The sequence below is a fragment of the Pholis gunnellus genome, assembly GCF_910591455.1.
Source record: "Pholis gunnellus genome assembly, chromosome: 15".
NCBI classification, from domain to species: domain Eukaryota; kingdom Metazoa; phylum Chordata; class Actinopteri; order Perciformes; family Pholidae; genus Pholis; species Pholis gunnellus.
Genome location: NC_136542.1, coordinates 5,490,748 through 5,512,226, shown reverse-complemented (window position 1 = coordinate 5,512,226; position 21,479 = coordinate 5,490,748). Strand labels below are relative to the sequence as shown.

General features: G+C 41.9%; 2 protein-coding genes across 4 annotated transcripts; both read left to right on the top strand.

The window, feature by feature from the left end:
• Positions 1 to 4,080: 4,080 nt before the first annotated feature.
• On the top strand, positions 4,081 to 11,382 carry dpysl5a (dihydropyrimidinase like 5a; the record flags this gene model as incomplete). Its single annotated transcript, XM_079175039.1, has 12 exons — positions 4,081 to 4,341; positions 6,712 to 6,870; positions 7,388 to 7,567; positions 7,699 to 7,767; positions 7,902 to 7,946; positions 8,057 to 8,132; positions 8,328 to 8,484; positions 8,574 to 8,715; positions 8,893 to 9,035; positions 9,159 to 9,366; positions 10,191 to 10,359; positions 11,297 to 11,382. The coding sequence occupies 12 exons, from the start codon at positions 4,081 to 4,083 to the stop codon at positions 11,380 to 11,382; spliced, it is 1,695 nt and encodes a 564-aa protein (XP_079031165.1).
• A 2,652-nt stretch (positions 11,383 to 14,034) lies between these two features.
• On the top strand, positions 14,035 to 19,999 carry mapre3a (microtubule-associated protein, RP/EB family, member 3a). Of its 3 annotated transcripts, none has more exons than XM_079174098.1 (7): positions 14,035 to 14,150; positions 15,883 to 16,010; positions 16,106 to 16,251; positions 16,373 to 16,529; positions 17,549 to 17,691; positions 17,947 to 18,099; positions 18,590 to 19,999. In XM_079174098.1, exons 2-7 carry the CDS (start codon positions 15,890 to 15,892, stop codon positions 18,656 to 18,658), a joined length of 789 nt encoding a protein of 262 aa, XP_079030224.1. In that variant the 5' UTR covers positions 14,035 to 14,150; positions 15,883 to 15,889; the 3' UTR covers positions 18,659 to 19,999. The 3 variants fall into 3 exon arrangements, with proteins under 3 accessions (XP_079030224.1, XP_079030223.1, XP_079030225.1); XM_079174097.1 differs by having other exon boundaries at positions 16,373 to 16,565; XM_079174099.1 differs by lacking the exon at positions 17,947 to 18,099 and having other exon boundaries at positions 16,373 to 16,565.
• Positions 20,000 to 21,479: the final 1,480 nt, after the last annotated feature.

Below are 21,479 nucleotides of genomic sequence, written 5' to 3'. Positions count from 1 at the left end.
CTGCAATATTGAATTCTCAATATTAAATGTTCCTCATTCCAACAGCACATTTTAGTCAAGTTCAGAAAGAAAATTAAAACGGTTAATCTTTTGTGAGAAAAAACAAAACATGGCTTTTCCTACGGTTTCTCGTTATCACTTATTATGTCAGGATTAGCATGACATAAGTATGATATTATCTCAAAACTATGATGTATTAAAAAAAAGAAAAACATTTCAAAATGTCTGTAAGAGGCCTTTCCTTCTACGACATTTTGACTTGTCATAGCAGCAAATGCACAAAGGATTACTAATAACACACAAGTACATAGTTCTGTTATAAAAACTAAGAATTAAGAGAGATCTTGTAATTATAAAAAAATATCTCAATGTGATACATTGTAATCAGAATTATGGGGAGAAAACCACTTGATAATGAAAACCTTTTCTCAAGTGACAGAAATGAGCTTCCATTGACACATGGCCCCATTACAATGCAAATATTTGGAAAGTTACAACCATAATTAATACTCTCATTGCTCGGCTGAAGCTTCTAACTGTCAGGAGGCTGATAGAAGAGATGTGGATATTGATATTCAGCTCCAGTCTCCATGCCATTGTGCCCTCCAGCAGGGGGATTTGTTGCTCAGTGGCTTATTGACACCGGGGTCTTCACCACCTTCAGTGCTTTCAATATAAGGGTGTTGCCCTGCAGCTCCTCTCTGATCAGACCTGAACATGTTGCCACTCCACCGCTTTTCATCCAGCCATCAATCACACAGAGTGTATGGGCTTGCACTTACATTTCCTACTAATGCCACATGCTCATAAATATATTATTTATCTTCTTTTTGCTTCTATAATTGTTACAGATTAAACCCAGGTCGTGGAAGAAGACTAAGCTATGAATATAAAGCTCATGGAGACGTTTAAGCCATTACATCCATGATAACAAAGACGATTACGGATTGTAGGAGATGTCTCATGCAGCCTCACTCTGCTCTTATCTCCACGCCACCCTCTTCCTCTGATAGTGGTACAGCCTCCTCACAGTGGACACGCCCTACACCCAAAGTAATTGGTTTGCTTAGGCGACCGAGCCTTCACTCAGCGCTGTTGATTGGAGCGTCACACCGTCGCACTGCTGGGGGGCTGCAGGCTGCTTCAAGTTAACCACAGAAAGAGGGAATGGTACCGGAAAACCTGCGATTATCCTACAAAATAAAAGCAGAGATATGTGTCTAGAGAGGGGGTGCTTGTAGTGTATGTGCTTCTAGTCAAATTCGTTGAAGATGACCAATGCCAATGTGTAAAGGTGCTGTCATGTATGACCACTTCAAAAAATAAATGTAACACACATAGATATAATGTAAGTAGTCTACTAATGAGCAATTTGCACAATCGTCTATAGTTCTGAGAGGTTCATGTTGATTGTACAAATTATGTATATTATTATTATTCGTATTATGAAAGTATTTACAGTATGAGGCAAATTGCAAAAGTGTTTCCCAATCCAATATTTGCAATTTAGGGGACACATGCAGGGTATTTTCTTTCCCAGTACATGATAGGAGAAGGTATTTTGCACAGATCTATATTAGACTGGTAGTAAAAGACTGCAAATTGCATTTGGGGGAATATCTTTTTTTAATTTCATGCAGATCACAGTCAATGAAGTGAAACAAAAAGGCATTTCGGCCTGATTGTCAGGCACATTTTCTCTCGCTATTATTCCTCTGCACAGCGGGGAACAATTTGGATTTTATTTTGAAAGCCATAACCGGAGGTCTTACTTGTAGTTCCTTGCTGACTTGACGTTGATGATGCTGCGGTCTGCTGGTCCCAGACCGGCCAGGAAGGCATCCATCTGGTGATTGAGTGTGTGTGTGTGTGTGTGTGCGTGCGTCTGTGTGTGTGCGTGCGTGTATCTCCTTGGGAAGTGCCATCCACGGATTGTGTTGCATTCTGTTCCTGTAAGAAAATAAGCAGAGAGCCGGGTGGAGCAGCAGCAGCATCGGGTCCATAGAGGAGGTATGTGGACCACATCATCGGTTTTTATTTCGGACTAGTTGGCTGTAGCGCCTCGGGGGAGAAATCCTCTCCTTGGGAGACTTTGTGTCACATGCCCCCCTGGCTACACGTCTGGGTGTCTGTCCTGCTCGCTTGTTCATGCCACCCTCCTAGTATATCTACACACCCTGAAGTACAACTATACACCTTCTTTACCTGGCTGCACGGCCGCGTAAATTATAGCGTGCGGCCACTTTAGACTCGTCTTCGTGGTGGAGGAGGGAGAGGAGGGACTAGGGCGGACTGAGGGTTTCTAGGTCGCTAATGAACGCTGAGCGGCCGATCATGCCGGGTGGAGACCGGTTTCTTTGTGTCAAGTCGCACAAGTGGAGGTGTCATCATCCCACCGCGATCACACGTCTGCTGTGAAATTACATCAAATGCTTGGATACTTATTCTGTTTCATAACATGTAGCCGACTTGCGGTTGCGTTGGATTTGTCGCGGGGATTTAATAGATTTAAGGGACAAGTCCAATAAATATAAAGACATTTGACCAATAGAACCAGGGCCTATAGTTGTATTATTGTACTCCAAAGTGAACATTTAAAACACCGGTAGTTCATTCTATAGTTGCATATATTGAATCATGAATCTGTTTTAGTTCATATTTGTGCAAGTCTTAAAACAGGTATCATAAGCTCACCTGTTTATTATTGACAAACCGGCGTCTAACTGAGCAATAGGCCCCGTAAAAATATTAGTAATAACTTTATTATTGCCTGTAGCTGCCTACAGGTTTTGAAAGACGTACACAGGAAATATTGCACTAGTGTTTCGCCTTATGACTGATGGTATGAATGCCCATCCTAACGCATGCATCCTCCACATTGTCAACCATCAGATCTGGATGTGTAAAGGAGTCCATGCAGTAAAGTTGCCGCACCCTCATACGCACGCATCCTCCACGCAAGCACGCAGGATGGGCACACTCTCGCTCACACACACACACACACACACACACACACACACACACACACACACACACACACACACACACACACACACGCACACACACACACACACACACACACACATTATAATCACATCATTACTACAGTGGTGTAAAAAGAAAGGGAGGAGGCAGTTTCAACTCTGCCAGGAATAAAATTCTGGATACTGAATCAATTATTCCTGTAAAAGTCATCCAATTTGAATCTACTGGAGTAATAAATACTGCTGTCAGTCTATAACATATGCACCAATTGGACATCTTTATAATGAGCTCAAATTCACAGAAATAATGTCAAAGACACAGCCTCATTGTCCTCAATGCATGTCTATGAGCAGTTTAATTCATACTGTGGTTTTACCTTTTTAGATTTAGATGCAGAAGAGGTAAAAGTATAGTATGTCGCAAGAAAAAAAAAGAGCATAATAAGTAGTAAAATATGTCTTTTATAATTTCCTACCCTAGGCGACCCCTGAGATTCATCTTGCGTTTCCTTTTGGGGGTACTGATCCCTAGGTTGGGAAGCACTGGAGTAGAGTAGAGCTATTGTCCATGAATGAAAGTCAAAGAAACACACTTCAACTTTCTTAGTTCATGTTTTTCAGCCGCTGTGATAGCTTTGTGTTGAGTGAACGACATTATAAGTGGCTTTATGCCACTTTAGTCCTTTAAAAATAATGGCCTTATTGACTCGTGTCTGCCTTATTGTGATCCACAACTGGCCTCAGCTTCTTTCTATTCACCACTATGTCACTGTGCACTGAGACGTCAGGTCTCAGGCCGTGACTGACACAGTCCCATGGCTGATGTCAGTCACAGCCTGACAGACTGGTCACAGGGCAGCATCACTGGTTCTTGTCTCTGCTGGACTTACTACACTGTCTCAGGATGAGGTACTGTAAAAAGTTCTCCTTCTCAAGTTTCTTCAGGAAAAATTGCTATAGCTGTAACTTTGTTTTAGTAGTTTTAGATTTAGTCAGTGTACCAACGTTTTAGCAGCTGCTCACAATACCAGACAAGACAAGGTTAAACTCCATCTTTTCCCCTCTCTCTGTCTCTCTTCCTCACAGAGCTATAGCCATGTCTTCCAGCTCAGCGATAGTGCGGATCCTGATAAAGGGCGGCAAGGTGGTGAACGACGACTGCACCCAGGAGGCCGACGTCTACATCGAGAACGGCATCATCGAGCAGGTGGGGAAGGAGCTGATGATCCCGGGTGGAGCCAAAGTGATCGACGCCTCTGGGAAACTGGTGCTCCCCGGGGGCATCGACACCAGCGTCCACCTGGAGGAGAGCTTCATGAACGCGACCACGGCGGATGACTTCTACAGCGGCACCAAGGTAACGTCCCGCTGGAAATGGAAAGAGAGAAGAAGAGAGGAGGGTTTGGATTGGAAAGTAGGGCAACTTGCATTGTCCTAATTGTAGAGCAGAGCAAAAGCAACACTTAATGTCACAGTATGTTTCTTCAGTCGAAGCATGAAATAAGAACCGTGTGTCTCCACTTTCAGGTTTTCTTGTTCTAGTTTTTATAGTAAATACCGCTCGACTCTCTTGTATATTCCCCTAACTTTAGTATAGTTTATAATCCCAAATATGTTGCTTTCTCTGTCAGATGGAGATCAATGAAAGCTTTTCACTGATGCTAATTTTAGCCGAGATGTCAGAGAAGCTTCTTTAGTTTGGTTTTGATGATTTTTTGGTCATTTTGGACACCACCATTCTTGCTGTCAAAGTCAAATGACGAAATTAGAACAGAATGTAAACACTAACACTGCAATAGTAAGATAATATTAAATATAAAGCATTAAAGCAGAGTGATATATTACAAACATGTAAAAATGTATTTAAGCTAGACCGATGATAGTGACAGTTTGAACACTAACAAGACTGCGTTTATTTGAAAGTATGGTCAGTCATTTATCGGTAACATACTTTGGATGTTCTTACAGCCAAGCCATCCGTTAGTTGATTAATCGATTGGTAAATGGACAGAAAGTTAATCATTAATAGTTTTAGTCATTTTCTAAAGCACAAATAGCAAACATTCTCAGGTTTTACATTCTCAAATGTGAAGAATTCCTGGATGTATTACTCTTCTGTGATTGTAAACTGAATATATCGGTTGGACAAATCACGTTGGATCTGTAAAATCCTCCTCAAACAGCCAGATGTCACAAATCCTGCTTCAAAATTGCAAGTGATAATCACAAATCAGATAAACAGTGAACAGAACCTGGATAGTCGCTTAAAAAGTAGTATTAAAAAAGCGAAGAAGCCTTCAAATACAACAACAAGCTGCGAGCTAAAGTGCAAACTGGATTCCTGACATTTTACAAGAAGAAATGATCAATTTTGAAGATTCATCGTTCAAGAAAACAATCAGTAGATTTAGAGATATAAAACTGACCTACTTGGCAGTTTATATTTGTTTTGTCACAAGTTTGCAGAGTCTGTGTTTCAGCGACATCACACAAAGATGATTGGGCACTTCGCTGTTGGCGAGGCTGCCAGAAAGTGTGGGATGAAGTCATCATGGCCGCTGAGAGAGACCGGGATACCCCACTCTGATGACTCATCGCTCTGTAGCACTCTGAGATGAGGCCGGAGCTTCAGTCGTTTTAGTAGACGCTGGTGACAGACACTATTCTCCTCATTCCTCCGTCTCTCCCCTCCTCGCCCCTCCCTACCGCTCCTCCAAAATAAGTCCGGAGACAAATGCAGATCAGTATCCGTGTCCATGGATACCGGGGGGCTGCTGCAAAGACTGCTGCAAAGCCTTTTCACTCAGACCATTGTGCTCGGAGACAATGGTTCTCAGACGCACGCCCCCCCCTCATGGTCCCTCCCACTACCCACCACTCCACTCTCTAGGGTCAGCTGACAGATGCTCAGTGAAGCCCACAAAACACACTCTGTTTTCACTTCTTGGGGAATTTAAAATGTATTGTAGTGTGGGTCTAAAACATCTCAATCTGTTAATAAGCAAGAAGTGCTGATGTTGCAAAGAAGTGATACAGTTATTGCTTTCATTATTATGCTGTGAGGGGCAGTAAATCCTGTGCTTTAACTACTGAGGGATTTATATTTCCCTCAGCAATCATCTGCAAATAACCATAAAAAATATACTTCAATGGCAATTGAGGCTTCTTCTTTTATTCTTAGAGCAGGAGGTGTGTAGATCAGTAGATTACAGTCCCTTCAGTATTCATGGGCATAATAAATCAATATATTCTGCGTCAACGTCCCTTAATGCCTCTGTTTAATGATCATTTAATTTAACCTCAGTTCCTTTTAGTCTGCGATGGCAATTGATTAATTAAAATGACCGGCTCATGGGTGTATGCCTCCGCCAACCAGTCATGTTGCGCTTCGCCCCCGTGTCCGTCCAGACTCATATCATATGTGGTGAAGACTTTGAAGGAATTTAATAAAGAGTATTTTTTGGCAAAATGGAAATTATCACTATATTGACTTCACTCAGAGACTATTTTCAGAGAAGAGTACAGAGAACTGATAGAGAGCTTCGTTATTAGTGTTCAACATCAGCTTGTGGTGGACTATCGGAGGAACGGGAGGCTGTCAAAACACACTGACACACTGAAAGACGTGTAAACAATACAGAAATGAAACAATACAACACATTAATAATAGCAGAATTACTTCCTACAATTTAAGAAACGTGAGAGCTGTCGTTTGCATTTCTTCCAGGCTGCTCTAGCTGGAGGCACAACAATGGTGATCGGACACATTCTGCCAGAGAAGAATGAGTCTCTGCTGGAAGCCTTCGAGAAGTGCCGCAGCTCGGCGGACCCCAAAGCCTGCTGTGACTACGCTCTGCACGTGGGAGTTACTTGGTGGGGACCCAAGGTACTCCGACACTGTGCCTACCTCTCCACATGATCATTTCTCCACAGTCATTTATTTCGTTGGCAAGACGTTTAGTCTTAAATGGTTTGCTGTGAGCAGCCTTTAATGTTTATTTCTTCTGCTTTACCTCTGTTAGTGACTTCCTACAATTCCCAGAATGCTTTTTTTTGGTCTCCAGCGACCAGATGTTTACATATTTCTTTCAGCCCCTTGTATGTGTAGGTGGAAAGATGGAGATGAGTGTGAACAATAGCTAAAGAAGAGGGTCTTTGGACAAAGCCATAGTTTGGTTATACTTGAGTTGCATTCTGGTTAATTGAGGCTGGTAGAGACGTTTTTCTCTTCTTGTTCTATGATGACCTTCTTGCTGTATAATTGTTAAAACACTGCTAGTGACATAAGAGAGTAGCTTTTGCTGTTTGGTTTAAAAACCTGATGTTTGCAATAGATATTTTAGACCGTTCTTATCCGCAATAATAAAATAAATATGCTCGAGCTACACTTTGCCTTCCTGCAGGTGCGAGCTGAGATGGAGAAGCTGGTGAGGGAGAACGGAGTGAATTCCTTCCAGATGTTCATGGCCTATAAGGACATGTTCATGCTGAGGGACAGCGAGCTCTTCCAGGCTCTGCAGCACTGTAAGGACATCGGAGCTATAGCAAGAGTCCATGCTGAAAATGGGGAACTGGTGGCAGAGGTGAGGGGGAATCATTTCACTATTCCTTCTCATTCTGTATATTACATCTATTGTAGTGTACACAACTTAAAATGATCATAAATGCTTGTATTAAAAGATATAATTAATGATAATATCTTGTGTTTTTTCAGGGTGCAAAAGAAGCATTGGACCTGGGCATCAGTGGCCCAGAGGGGATTGAAATCAGCAGGCCTGAAGAGGTATTATAGTCAGGTTTACTGTTATTACATGCAGACTCTTGTCATGAGTATTAATATTATTTACGTGATGAATAAATCAAGTCTCTAGCTCATTATCTCACTAGGATTCCTCACAGTCCTCTGTCTCTTTGCAGTTGGAAGCAGAGGCGACCCACAGGGCCATTACCATCGCAAACAGGGTGAGTGAGATCTCTCCAGCACAAATGAAGAAATATATAAATGTGAAAAGACAAGATCAGTTATCCTATATGACATGCTGTGCCTTGTGTGTATTTGTGCTTTCTGTTAGGCCCACTGCCCGATCTACCTTGTCAATGTCTCCAGTATGTCTGCCGGAGATGTAGTAGCTACAGCCAAGATGCAGGGTAAGGCCTATTTTAGTAATTAGTCATTTTAAATAGTCACTGGTATGTTTTCCTTCAGTGTTTTAGACTGAAACAAGTCATGGTTTGCTCGCTTAATCTTTTAATCTCTTGCTTGCTTAATCTCTGCGCCTTTTCACACATCTTTTCACTGTCACTTAATCCGGTGTGCATCCGTATTGTACTGTCTAACCGCAGGTAAAGTGGTCCACGGTGAAACAACCACAGCCCACGCTGTGCTGAACGGTATGCAGTACTACCACCAGGACTGGGCCCATGCCGCCGCCCACGTTACCGTGCCTCCTCTCCGCCTGGACCCCAACACTCCCAGTTACCTAATGAGCCTGCTGGGGAAGTGAGTGGAATATAAATCTCACATTAAATGTAATAAGATGTTTGTGCCGCTGCAGTAATACCTTTCCATCTGACTCTGTTCGGCTGCAGTGACACTCTGAACGTCGTGGCGTCCGACCACCGTCCGTTCACCATCAAACAGAGAGCCATGGGCAAGGATGACTTCACTAAGATCCCGCATGGGCTTCCTGGCATTCAGGATCGCATGAGCGTCATCTGGGAGAAAGGAGTGGTATGCGTAGCTCTTTTGTTTCTTTTTCGGTGGTTCGTGATTTTAACTTTAAAAACTAAATAAAACACAGACGGTAGAGGCGCAAAAAAAAAACCCCATCTGCTTCTGGTGCATCAGTTGTTTCAGTCAGATGTTGTGATGTGTGAATATAAATTGTGTCTTTGTTGTAATTCACAGATTGGAGGGAAGATGGATGAGAATCGCTTTGTTGCAGTCACAAGCTCAAATGCGGCCAAGATCTACAACCTCTACCCCAGGAAAGGAAGGATCATCCCAGGAGCAGATGCTGATGTGGTGGTCTGGGACCCCGAGGGATCCAAGTATGAAACGCGATCCATCCATTCATCGACCAGCATGCCTCACTGCAGCTTTTATCTCGAGTCCCTGAAGGCTGATTAGCTTTTTGCCTGATTTAACTGGGTCAACGTTCTGTCTGTCTGCAGGACCATTTCTGTGGATAACCAGGTCCAGGGAGGAGATGTAAACCTGTATGAAGGTCTCCGTTGTCATGGCGTTCCCCTGGTCACCATCAGCCGTGGCCGCCTGGTCTATGAGAATGGCATCTTCACGTGTGCTGAGGGCTCTGGGAAGTTCTGCCCCCTGAGGACCTTCCCAGATTACCTCTACAAGAAGATGGTTCAGAGGGAAAAGGTATCAGACAGAACTGTCTTTCCTTCGTTCCTTTTTCATTTCCTTCTTTGCTTCTTCCCCATTTCTTTCTTTACCCTCCTCCTTTCCCCATTTCTTTCTTCCTCCTTACCCTCCTTTTTCACCTTCCTTCCTCCTTTCAATTCCTTCTTAAATTTCCATGTTTCCATCTCTCCCTCCTTCTATCTTTCATCTTTCATTCCCTCTTTTCTTATTGTGTTCTTAAGTGCGTTTTATTGCCTGCTTATTTTTTCTATTCCTTTCTTCCCTACTTTATTTACCTCCTTCTTTCCTCAGGACTTACATTCTGATGAGCAAAAGAGAGATTTCCACAAAGCACATTTGTCAAATACTGGCAACATTTTGTGAACTTCATCCCCTGAAATTATTGTTTTTTTGCTTTGGTGGTCAAATGGAAATCTTGACCCTGACGTGATTTGAACACGCAACCTTCTGATCTGGAGTCAGACGCGCTACCGTTGCGCCACAGAGTCAGTGGTGAATTGTCTGGATGGACACAAATCTGGTTCTTCCTCAGATTTAAACCTCAGACAGAGCTCACCACTGTTGATATTGAGTCTTACAGTCCAACTGTAGTCCAACAAAGTTGATCTATTGGTTGTCAGAAGAGTACTTCTAGTACTCTGTTCACCCCTGCTGTTTTACTTCTGCTACTTCAATAATTTTCACCAATAAATTGTTTTCTAGACAAGTTTACAAGTCAGCGTAACACATTTTTTTTTTTTTTTTACCGTTCACATGTTCGTTAATTTGATTGCATTCATTATTATTTGTAATATATGTGTACATGTGTGTTGACCTACCAGTGCCAGGCTGTGAAAGCTGTGGAACGGGAGCCCTACACAGGTGAAGTTGTAGCGGTGCTCAACTCAGGAAAGAGGGATTTCGGGGTTTCAGATCTGGACACTCCGACGCGCCCCTGCACCCGGCACGGGGGATTGAGGGACCTCCAAGAGTCCAGCTTCAGCCTGTCTGGTAAGAATCAACAGATTCAGTCAGATATCAGTGGACATTTATATTTTTCTTTCATATGATGACACTGTTTTAGACTGCATTTTCTCATACACTGGTTACTGGAGTACTTTTGGTAAAACATGGAGAGATACACTACCTGGCCTAACGAGGGCGCCATACTTAAAGACATTTGGAGGCCTTTTTTTTTTAATTGCTAGGCTTACACATATTCTTTTTTCACATGGAGATGTCGAGTACATATTTGAAAGTATTTTCATGTCTTAATTAGAGGGAATTGACGGTAGAGAGCTTTTTTGAATTTGCATGTATTGAAAGGAAAGCCCCTTGAGAGGTAGCATCTCATTTACTGAGGGGGATCCTACAGACACATATAAAACATTATAAAACACATGCAGACAAAAACAGCATTACGTAACATAACATACACTGTGAACACACAGATACAGACAGCTCGCTCACCCTCTCCCACCCACGCCCTCAGCTGTTGTATAAGAAAACAATTGCAACGACGCGGATAGCAAATCAAAAGCAGTTTGATTGAACATAATGCATAATTAAAAGCATGGACAGGTTGATTTAAGATGAGAAAACAAAGAAGTTATGAAGAAGAGGAAATGAGGGGACGGATATGGACTGACATTAGATTATATTAGGCATCAAATGTACAATACGTTGGTGCCTTGGGATTCATTTTGCAAGTTGAGTTTTCAGTGTTTGAATATAACCTCCTTCAGGCAACAGAGGACATTTAAATGGAATGCGAAGAATTTATCTTTTGTACACTGCATTGCTTGAATCTGCCTGGAACATAAGCTATCCAGAGAGCCCTTTAGAAGGAAATGTGATTGAGCTGCACATAAACACTACTAGGACATAGCAGTTCCTTGTGTTTTCACTGTTGAACCCATGCACATGATCGCGTTCCCCGCTGCTCCAGGTGCCCAGATCGACGACAAGATTCCAAAGAGATCCTCGGCCAGGATCCTCGCTCCTCCTGGAGGGAGATCCAGCGGGATCTGGTAGCCAATCGGACGGCCCCTCACGTGAAGCGGAAGAATGACACCCGAGGGAAACATATGGCCGAGCAAGATGACTTGTTTTTCTTTCTGGAAGCTTAGAATATATGTGGGGTTAATGGAGTCATGTTTTTATTTGGAACTCGGCACAGTTACATAGGATTGTAAAACGTTAAACTGTATAACATTTGCTGTAATAATATGGAAGTATGTATCAAGGGAAAACTATTGCTAAGTGGTTATAGCTACCAAATTTCGGTCGAATGTTAACCAAATATAAGTAGCAAATAAAAGATGGGTTGCCAATGAATTACTTTGGCTGTTGGATCACGTTAGGGGAAGAATCTTACTGATAGTTTTAGGAATATGAAGGTGAGTCATGGTTTTTATGATGCGATTGGGTTACCTCACTGTAAAATACAATTTTGCACTTGTATCATGTACTATTTAGATGCCTTTTTACATGATTTAATGTCACAAATATCACAAATGTCTTTGTAACGCAAGCCATGGAGAATGAAATGGGATAAGTTATTAGCAGGGTGTGGGCATGACATCAATATGTCAGTTATTAAAAAAAGATATAGTTGACCAACTGATGAGAAACATCGTAATGCAAGTTAACCTTTTATACGCGTTTGTTTATTTATTATTTGTATTGCATTATTTGTGCGGTTTTCGGTTGATGCTGCTGTGTTAGAATCCTTTCCTAAGTAAGAATGAGGTCTTTGTTCAGTAGTTCATCGTTGTCAGATTAGCATTTCAGATCATGTTTACAGCCTTACAGCAGAATAGACTTCTGTTCCACCCCCCCCCACCAAATGTGAATGAACCTATGCTGTGTGTACTGTGCATGGTAGCATAGTTAGAACTACTGTAATAAGCACTTACGTTGCTTCGTATCCATTTTCCACAGAGAGCAAAAAGTCTCACCCAAACTGCCTTTTTCTCACCTGAGAACACTGACAACCACAAACACATCGTCCCACACTGCCGGCACAGATCGTGACATGTTGAGCGCTGTCGTTTCTTTTAGAGTGGGCCCTTTTTACTGGTCTGAAACGGCAGGGTTCAAAAGATACGCTGACTCTTAACACACCACTGAGAAGCAATTAAGAGAAGGGGAAATGATCCTCTGCAGCGTTCACAGTGCTGACGTTTAACAGCGTATATGCGAGTCAATTAATGCCATTTCTTGAAGGGATCAAACGCCTTCACACTGTACGCCACTGAATGCTCAGCATCTTAACGGGAAGGCATGCTTGCTGCAGAAAAGCACTGATACTACTACTGTATTTTGAATTGTTTGTCTTTAGTTACATATTTGTAGTCATTGATTGTGTTGTGTTTTTGTCAAAACTTATGCACACAAGATTTTTAACATGTTTAGACTTATGTTCAGAAGATCATCATGTTACAGTAAAAGCATCATTGTTTGTTTGTTTTTTTTTGGGACAGATTTCACGTCTAGAAGCTCCAGTGAATCTTGTTTCGTCTTCCCCCTCCCAAATGTACACTGGTGCTGAACAATGTGTCGTCACATTGACTTCCTTTATCTCTTGTTTCTTCTTGCAGCTCTTTATCACATGATTTGAGTGCAAATAAACCACAATGAAATCTCCAACAGAATCCTGTCTGATTACTGACCTGTGGTGGAAAGTAAGATTTACTGAAGTATTCCACTTGTACTGTGCTTCAAAACTATAGTTCTATGCTACTTTACTACATTTCAGAGAGAAATATTGTACTTCTTACTGTTAGATCTTAAATAAAATCGATAAGTCAATCAACAGAGAAATAATCTAACTATTTTGATAGTAAATGAATTCCTCTGATATGAGGATATTCAGCTTTCTTCTGTTTTATATCATTAGAAACTAAATCTCTTTGGGTTGGATGGACATTAGACATCTGAAAACGTCCGTTTAGGCTTTAAGAAATTGTCGTGGATGATCACTGTTTTGTGACATTTTAGACAATCGGGAAATTTATCTCAATCAATCAAGAACTTTATTGTCATTATGCACGCACAACGAAGTTGCAGTTGTATCAGCATCAAATGGTGCTGTGTAATGAAAGACTTTAATCCTACAAGGAAAAAATAAGGCATGAATGAGATAAAAGATAATACATATTAGCTATAAAAAAAGTACAGAATCTATGCAATAAAAGTACAAAAATAGAACCAATGAAGGATAATACCATAACGATAAAACACAACTAATGAGTGTGCAAACCATCAGCAGCAGCAACAAAAGTCCAGTAAAAGCCTTATGACGGATAAGGAGCCTCGTGCATTCTGTGTTGAATTGCATGTGTAAGTAAATATTGCATGTGCTCTGATGACGGCAGCACATGAGTCAACCTACGGATTAAATGATCATGAAAAATAATAGTTAGTTTTAGTCCTAACACTTTTACTTTAGGAGAGGATCTGAATACTTCTTCCACAACATTTTTTTAAAATCCAGCAGGAGATAAAAACATTTTTTGTGCAGCCTGACCTCAGTAAAACCTCAGTCACCAGCAGACCTAAAATCCACCCAGACACATCATGTGTCTCTTAGCTGTATTGGGCCAAAGTCCTATTTATAATGAACCTTTAACAGCATGGAGTCAGGCGCATGCGCGGTTGGAGCTGGATTGTTGCAGCCCCAGACAGGGCGGCCCGTTACCAAGCACTGCACCGCGCAGGGTCTGACAACGACGACTGCAACGGGCATTGACATAAGGACTACTGCCAGCGTGATAACAACACAGACACTCCTGAATACAGTGAGTATCAACGCACGGAGAGAACCCGCTGACTCGCGCTCGCTTTGTTTGTTTTCCCCGTTTGTGCGCGGTTACGTGTTTGGGAAGCTTGCGTTTTATTCCCATGCAGTGAGGATATTTCCCCGTGCACTGACAGTACGGACTTATCCGGGGAGGCCTGTAGAGGGGGCCGCTTTGGAGAGCAGCACCAGCATTGCGGGCATTTTTTATTTATTTTTTAAACCGAAAGGCATCAAGCAAACGGACACATTTATTGTTCTCAGCTCGGGCTTGAAATGTCAGACCCTCGGCCATTTGTTTTTGTTAGACTTGGGGTTTTTTTTGCACTCAGCATTTTGCTGCAGTCATTATTGGAGCTTTCTCGAAGGCCCGGCAGGTTTATTTTTTATTTTTTTGGAGAATAGATTGACTTCCCTTCCACAATAATCCATATTTATTAGGGAATTACACCCACTGCAAGGCACGTTAATGTGTCTGAACCCGCATGGTTCTGCCCTGTAAATGGTTTCATTGTTGCTTGTATTGCTTGTGGTTTATTATCATGCCGTTGTAAGCTAGCCAAGCCCCACGAGAGACTGCTGCACGCTGCTGAGGGTGCATTCACAATATTATTAGTGGTATCACCAGAAATCCCTGCTCACACGGACAGTGAGCACTGGTTCAGTTGTTTTTAAGTGTGGAACTAGTACACGCGCTGTGATATCTCCCTGACTGTCACCTGCAGGCACCGAGGAGCGCGTGACCCTTATAACCAACATTGCACACGTGTATTGATGGTTTATAGACGTGCCGGTGTTATTGTGCAATTTGTTTTACTGCAGGGAATGTCGAGGGGTCACGGGCCCGTTTTTGACACGACACCACTGGAAGGTATTAGCAGGGAAAGCAAAGTGAGCACAGAGAAGGCTGCAGCTGCCAGATGTGCAAAGCTGCTCACAAACATCAGGATATTTCTGTTTAATCTGCGGAGGATTATGCTCTCAACACGTCTGTAGATTAAAACTGAAAGTAAAGATGCTTCTCAGGCACTGTGTTTACAGTCCCAAAAAAATAAACGGTATTTCCCAAGATCTGTGATCCCAGAGGACAAGGACAAAGTACCACTCAACACCTTCTGACAATATGGTAGAACCCTCTAAAAAAGAAGATTTAAAGAGAGACGGGTAGCTTGGGCTGCAGTTGGGAACATGGCAATTACACTGCATGATATCTGGGAAAGTTTATTTAGATTATATTAAGGTCTGATACAGCCTACAGCTGAAATCCAGGACAATTAGATCAAGAAGTGGGTCCATTAATTAGTCCAGTAACGTAGGGTCATGAATAAATCTAGAGCTGAAAGAATTAGTCAATCAGTCGATTATTATTATTATTAATATATTATTAGGTCGTTTGTAAAAGTAAACATTCCAATGCTTTTCTCTTTGTGAGGATCTGTCATTACATGATAGAAAATCAATGATTTTAGGGTTTTGGACCGTTGGTCAGACAAAACAAGTAGTTTAATTGAAGACATTTAGGAAACTTCAGGAAACTGTAACCAGCAGTTCTCAGTATGTTGTGACATTTTGTCAATGAAATGGTTAAGAGAGTAATTGGCAAATGAATCAATAATAAGAAAAAGTTGTTGATTGCAGCCCTAAATAACTACATCAGCGCTGCATTCTTGTACATTATTCTACACAGTTCGGACTGAACATCTTTTTCTCTCATCTCCCGTTGTTCGCTCCAGGTTCGGGATGGCAGTGAATGTGTACTCAACGTCTGTGTCCATTGACAACCTCAGTCGACATGACATGCTGGCATGGGTCAACGATTCTCTGCACCTCACCTACACTAAGATTGAACAGCTCTGTTCAGGTAAGGCCAGAGTGCAAACACTTCTCAACACATACATCAGAACAAGACAACAGAAAAAACAAAAACAAAATTGTCGTGTGTTTTGTGTTTTCCAGGAGCGACGTATTGCCAGTTCATGGACATGTTGTTTCCGGGTTGCATCCTTCTGAAGAAGGTCAAATTTCAAGCCAAGCTGGAGCATGAATCCATACACAACTTCAAAGTTCTTCAGGCAGCTTTTAAAAGGATGAGTGTTGACAAAGTCAGAATACTTTTTATCATATTATCATTACGTATTCCACTACATTTTTGATCATATTGAAGATGATTAATCCTAAAAATCACGTGGAGCTATTGACGCATTTCCTGTTTCCATCCTCCAGATCATTCCGGTAGAAAAGCTTGTAAAAGGGAAGTTTCAGGACAACTTTGAATTCGTGCAGTGGTTCAAGAAGTTCTTCGACGCCAACTACGACGGGAAGGAGTACGACCCTTTGATATCCAGACAGGGGCAGGACGTGTCCCCCGCCCCCAACCCAGGTGATCACTTTATCCACAAACCAAAGAGAAACACAGGTAAACCAAACAGTCTCCGCCTCTGCTGCACGGCCTTGCTGAGCTTTGGATGGCTCGGAAAGCGCTCCCTGCAAGCAAGTGGTGTGAGCCGCACGATTCACAGACCGACCGCTCTTCTTCCTAGATCCATCTCACTGCCCAGCATTCACAAGCAACACGACGCCGAGTAGGTACGGCCGAGTCACTGGCGGGATTGCGGCGATCACCTCAGTGACTCGTGGGATGCAGCGTCAGTGTAAATCGGCCAATTCTAATTGATCATGACCGGCGGTGCCAGAAGACCTACAGAAATGTCAGATGCAACCGTCTTCTCCGGTGTCCTGCATCAAGCAGCTGCTGATGCAACACTGTTTGCAGCTCCATCTCTCTCTGAAAGCCGGACAGATAAACTAGAAAAGTTTGTCTTATTGCACTAACAAGAGCAAACGTCAGCCTGACCAGCCTTGCTATGTCTCTGTGAAAGCTTTTCGCTTGAAAAATCATGGCGAACAATCATTAATTTGACGTGTAGTGTGTCATGAGCCTGCTTTGTGACTTTGTCACTGGTAAGCAGTGTGGCTGTACATTTTTTTTTTTTTTCAGTTTCTAAACTGTGATAATGCGTGTTGGCATGTTTTAAGTTTAACACCTCTGCTGAAGCACTTATAGAGGTTTTGGCAGGACGCAGGATTTTATTCTGTTTTAAAGATTTTGACTCAAATAAGCGTGACATTCAACCATTTACATTTTTTTTATAATTTGGCTTTTTATAATCTGGCAATCCAAATTTGTGTCTTTTATATGAGTTGTGTTGTAAAGCAATTTGAAATCCTTTCACAAACAAATGGCATATCAAAGGCACAACATGATGCTGCACGCTGATAACATCAGCTCTCTATAATGTGCTGTATCCATCGCCACAGTTGCTACAAAGCCAACAATAATGCAGTAAATCCATTTCTATTCAAATGATTAACATCTCTGATCATCTCTGACCCCTCCAGGACCACAGAGGACATCTCCAACAGTTCCCAAAAACATACCAACACCACAGCGGGTCCAACACAACACTCCAGCCATGAGGAAGAATCCATCTTTGTCTAGAAACGGGGGCAGTGATGCTGAGATCATGGAGCTAAATCAACAGGTAGACAACGGGAGAACTCTCAAACCATCTCATCTCATGTCTGTGGACTCTCTCTAGCATTTTAAGTACTGCGTTAACAGCAATAACCTCACAGACATTTTGACGCGTTACAGTACTAAAAGCATGCGCAAATGGTACAGCTGTGCTTTTATTTAATGACAAGTCAAAATGTCTTTCGCCTTTAATGTTAAAGTTCAAACTTATATTCCTGTGAGAATACATTCCCGTACATTTTCCGTCCTTTGCTTTTCCAAGTTGATGGAGTTGAAGTTGACTGTGGACGGACTAGAGAAGGAGAGAGACTTCTACTTCAGCAAACTACGGGACATCGAGCTGATCTGCCAGGAACACGAGAGCGAAAACAACACCGTCCTCAGCAGTATAATCAACATTCTCTACGCAACAGAGGTATCTGTCCTTTCTCAGCAACTAATGCTGGCTGCACTGCACCATTTCGATCTGCATGTGAGTTACTATAGAGACGGAGAGAAAGCCCAACTTCAGATTTCTGTAAACCTCATTCAAAACCCATTTCTTTCAATTAAAAAAAAAAAATCTAGCCTTGGAACATAGCCGTACTTAACAGCGTGTCATGTGGCTCACTCCATATATTCAGATGAGATTGCTGATTTAAAAAAATAGATGTATTATTTATTCAATATTTCTGGTTTTAGACGCCTTAAACGGAGATTATTTGTAAGTCCTGGAGAATAAGGATGGGCATTTCAAGCAAAAAATACTAATGGAAAATCACTGGATCATTGATTAGTCGAAGATCTATATAGAAGACATTAGTTGTCTGTTTTTATGTCCTCTTTGATCAGGATATTTTGGGGGATTTAACAGAAGATTAAAAAAAAAATAATAATATTTGTTCCCCCCCCCCCCCGTCTCTCAGGATGGCTTTGCACCGCCGGAGGATGAAGACCTTGATGAACAAGCTCACCTGGACCAGGATGAATACTGAGCCCTTCACCTCCCCCAACATCTCCATCGTCCCTTTCCTTTTCTTTTTGCCCTCATTTGTTTTCTACTCTCTCTGCACGCTCTCTATAAATACTCACCATTATCCCTGCTCTCCCTCAGTCTTTTCTTTTCTTTCTCATATGTGTATCTGTTCGTAAACCCCCCCCCCCCCCCACATCCGCCCTCTGGCTGTCTACACACTATACACAACTACTCTGCACCATCATCTGCTGCTCCTCCCTGCCTCCACTTACAACAGTAACAATAACAGTAATGTGCGACATATCCCACTTATTTCAGCATGAGTTACGGAGAGAGAAAGAAATGTGCCGAGCCTGGCGCGGAGGTTGTTATGGCAAAACAGTGAGTTTTAAGTCTGTAAATATTGCCGACATTGTGATATTCTGAGAGAACAATGTCTTCGCTCGTTATGGAGTTATTTATTTTATTCACTTTGGCGCGCTGTGATACTTCTATTAGGGCACAACGCTGCTCCAATGTGCCATCTGGACACTCCCAGAGCTACTAAAACTGTAACAAAGGTGACTTTTTAATAACAATTTCTTATTTATTTAACTTATATTTAATTTAGATTAACTTCCTGTAGCAAAATTTGTGCAAAACCTACTGTACGTGAATTGAAAGCTGAGGCCATGTATGTTGTTTCAGTTATGGTTTGTGCTTGAGTCAGCATCAAGCTTTTATTTTCTGTTATGGTGGGTTCATGGCATGTAGAAACGCTGAAGGAAATTCTCTGGTGTATTGACTCAAGGCGTACGATCAGTGCTCTGTGATTATTCATTAGTCATCAGCAACATATCTGAGCATGAGAATGTTATACACATTGACTGTGAATGAGTGATATTTTGTATATGTACTTTGTGTGGGGACTCTGATGTCGCACGATCCTGGTTCAATGCCGTTGTATCTTTTTCGGCCGACATGCAGACGTTTGAAATTTAGAGCTGGAAAGACTGACAACATGGTTATAGATTGTAGCAGTTATAATGTGTTATTCTAAAATATAAAACGAGAGTCTGACACTGAATTAATACGGATACATTTTTCACACGACAGGCTTGTTATATTTTTCCTGCTAACCATACTGTGTTTACACTTTTAATTTGCTGTTAAGGGTTGCCCAGGGTATTTTAGTTGTAGTTTGAAAGAAAGTATTAAGAAATCACAAGCATCCAGTTAAACTAAAGAAGTCTCCTTGTTCTTCCCCGGCTTTTTTTACTTGCAAACTGGCTGAAGTCTGCTCTGGAACTTGCATTCATCGACCATGTAAACATCTACTGAACACTCATCCTTTGAGTTTTGAATAAATAAACGGTTGTGAAATAAATGGTGGTGGTTTATTTTAAATGAGAATGGATTTGAAATGCGAGCTCACATTGCCCACACGTTCACTTCATGAACTCTACAAAGTGTAGGGTTAGCTAACTTTATACGTCTTGTGCTCCACACTAAAGGCTAAAGGCTATGTAAATCTATCACAAACTACAAACATTGGTAAGATAGCTGGTGGCAAGCTTGTTGTTTTGATGTGCACGTTCACCATAGATATTAACCCTGCAGAGTCGTGGGTTTGCATCCCATCATTCCGCCATTTGATTCCAATGCAATCAAATATTGAACTTATTACTTAGTTGATGAGAACACACTAGAATGAGAACACACTAGAACGGTTTCTTCCAAATAATGTTGTAAGGTAAGGATTTATTTTCACCATGGCAGTGAGTTTTGTTAAGACAGCTGTATCAACGCTTTAAATGTTGTTAACGTAATACGACTTTTATAAGGGAATCTTTAGAGCTCATATTTAAACCGGGTGGTCACCTACAGTCAACATCGGGGGATTAGCTCAGATGGTAGAGCGCTCGCTTAGCATGCGAGAAGTAGCGGGATCGATGCCCGCATCCTCCAAACTTTTCCAGATCGACCATTGACCATGGATAAACAGCTTTACAACTAACATTTCTAAACACTATGCAACCATCCTTCATTTTCTAACTAGCTGGACGTTTCCTAACGCGGAAAGAGCACAGTTTAAGTAAAAGAGAACTATCCTTCCGCGTTAACGGACTACTTCGTCAAGTCCGTTGAAAGTGTATGGTTACTTACAAGGAGCACGTGCTTACAAATGCCAGCCTTTTACCAATTAATAGCATATACATCGTAGTTTGTACTCTGACGTCTTGAAAATGCAGAAATCCGATTCACTATATGCTAAATGTATAAAACCAGCAGTCTGTTGGTTCCATTAAGGACCAGCAGGCGACAGCACAACATCAAGTACTGTGTTGTAGCGGCTGTGAGAGGGGCAGTGGAAGTTGCACCAAAGAACCGTCCCTTTGCAACACCGTCCTATTAGGAAGTAATGTGCACCGTGTGCACTGTGTAATGTGTGCTCACAATTTTGTTGAATTGGCGGGGATATTAGCGTTGGCTCAAATGATTCAACTCAAAGATCGTCAACTTACCTGTACCGATCTCACCTTTCTATTTCCGACTGCCAATCAACCGTGTTACGTCATATATTGTCACAGCGGATAGCCAATCATATCACACGCAAAAGTTGACGTCGTTAAGATGCTGGAGGAGGTTCGAATCCCATGCTCGCCAGGTACAATTTTGCTATACTGCACTACTTGTTGATTACATGCAAGTCAACTATAGGCCTAATCTTAACCCCCACCCCCCAAGGTAATATTATGTATTCACTTATAACTTTCCCCAACTGAGAATTAAAAAAAATATGAAGCAATAATTATCTTGTTTCTTCGTTTGCAATATCCACTCTGCTGCTGTAATCCTGC

What these genes read in the sequence shown, in the direction of transcription:
- mapre3a (XM_079174097.1), top strand. Translation starts at nt 15,890, where the DNA reads ATGGCAGTGAATGTGTACTCAACGTCTGTGTCCATTGACAACCTCAGT. An exon ending in AAAGGATGAGTGTTGACAAA is followed by an intron (nt 16,252 to 16,372) that starts GTCAGAATACTT and finishes TCCATCCTCCAG; the next exon opens with ATCATTCCGGTAGAAAAGCT. An exon ending in CAAACCAAAGAGAAACACAG is followed by an intron (nt 16,566 to 17,548) that starts GTAAACCAAACA and finishes TGACCCCTCCAG; the next exon opens with GACCACAGAGGACATCTCCA.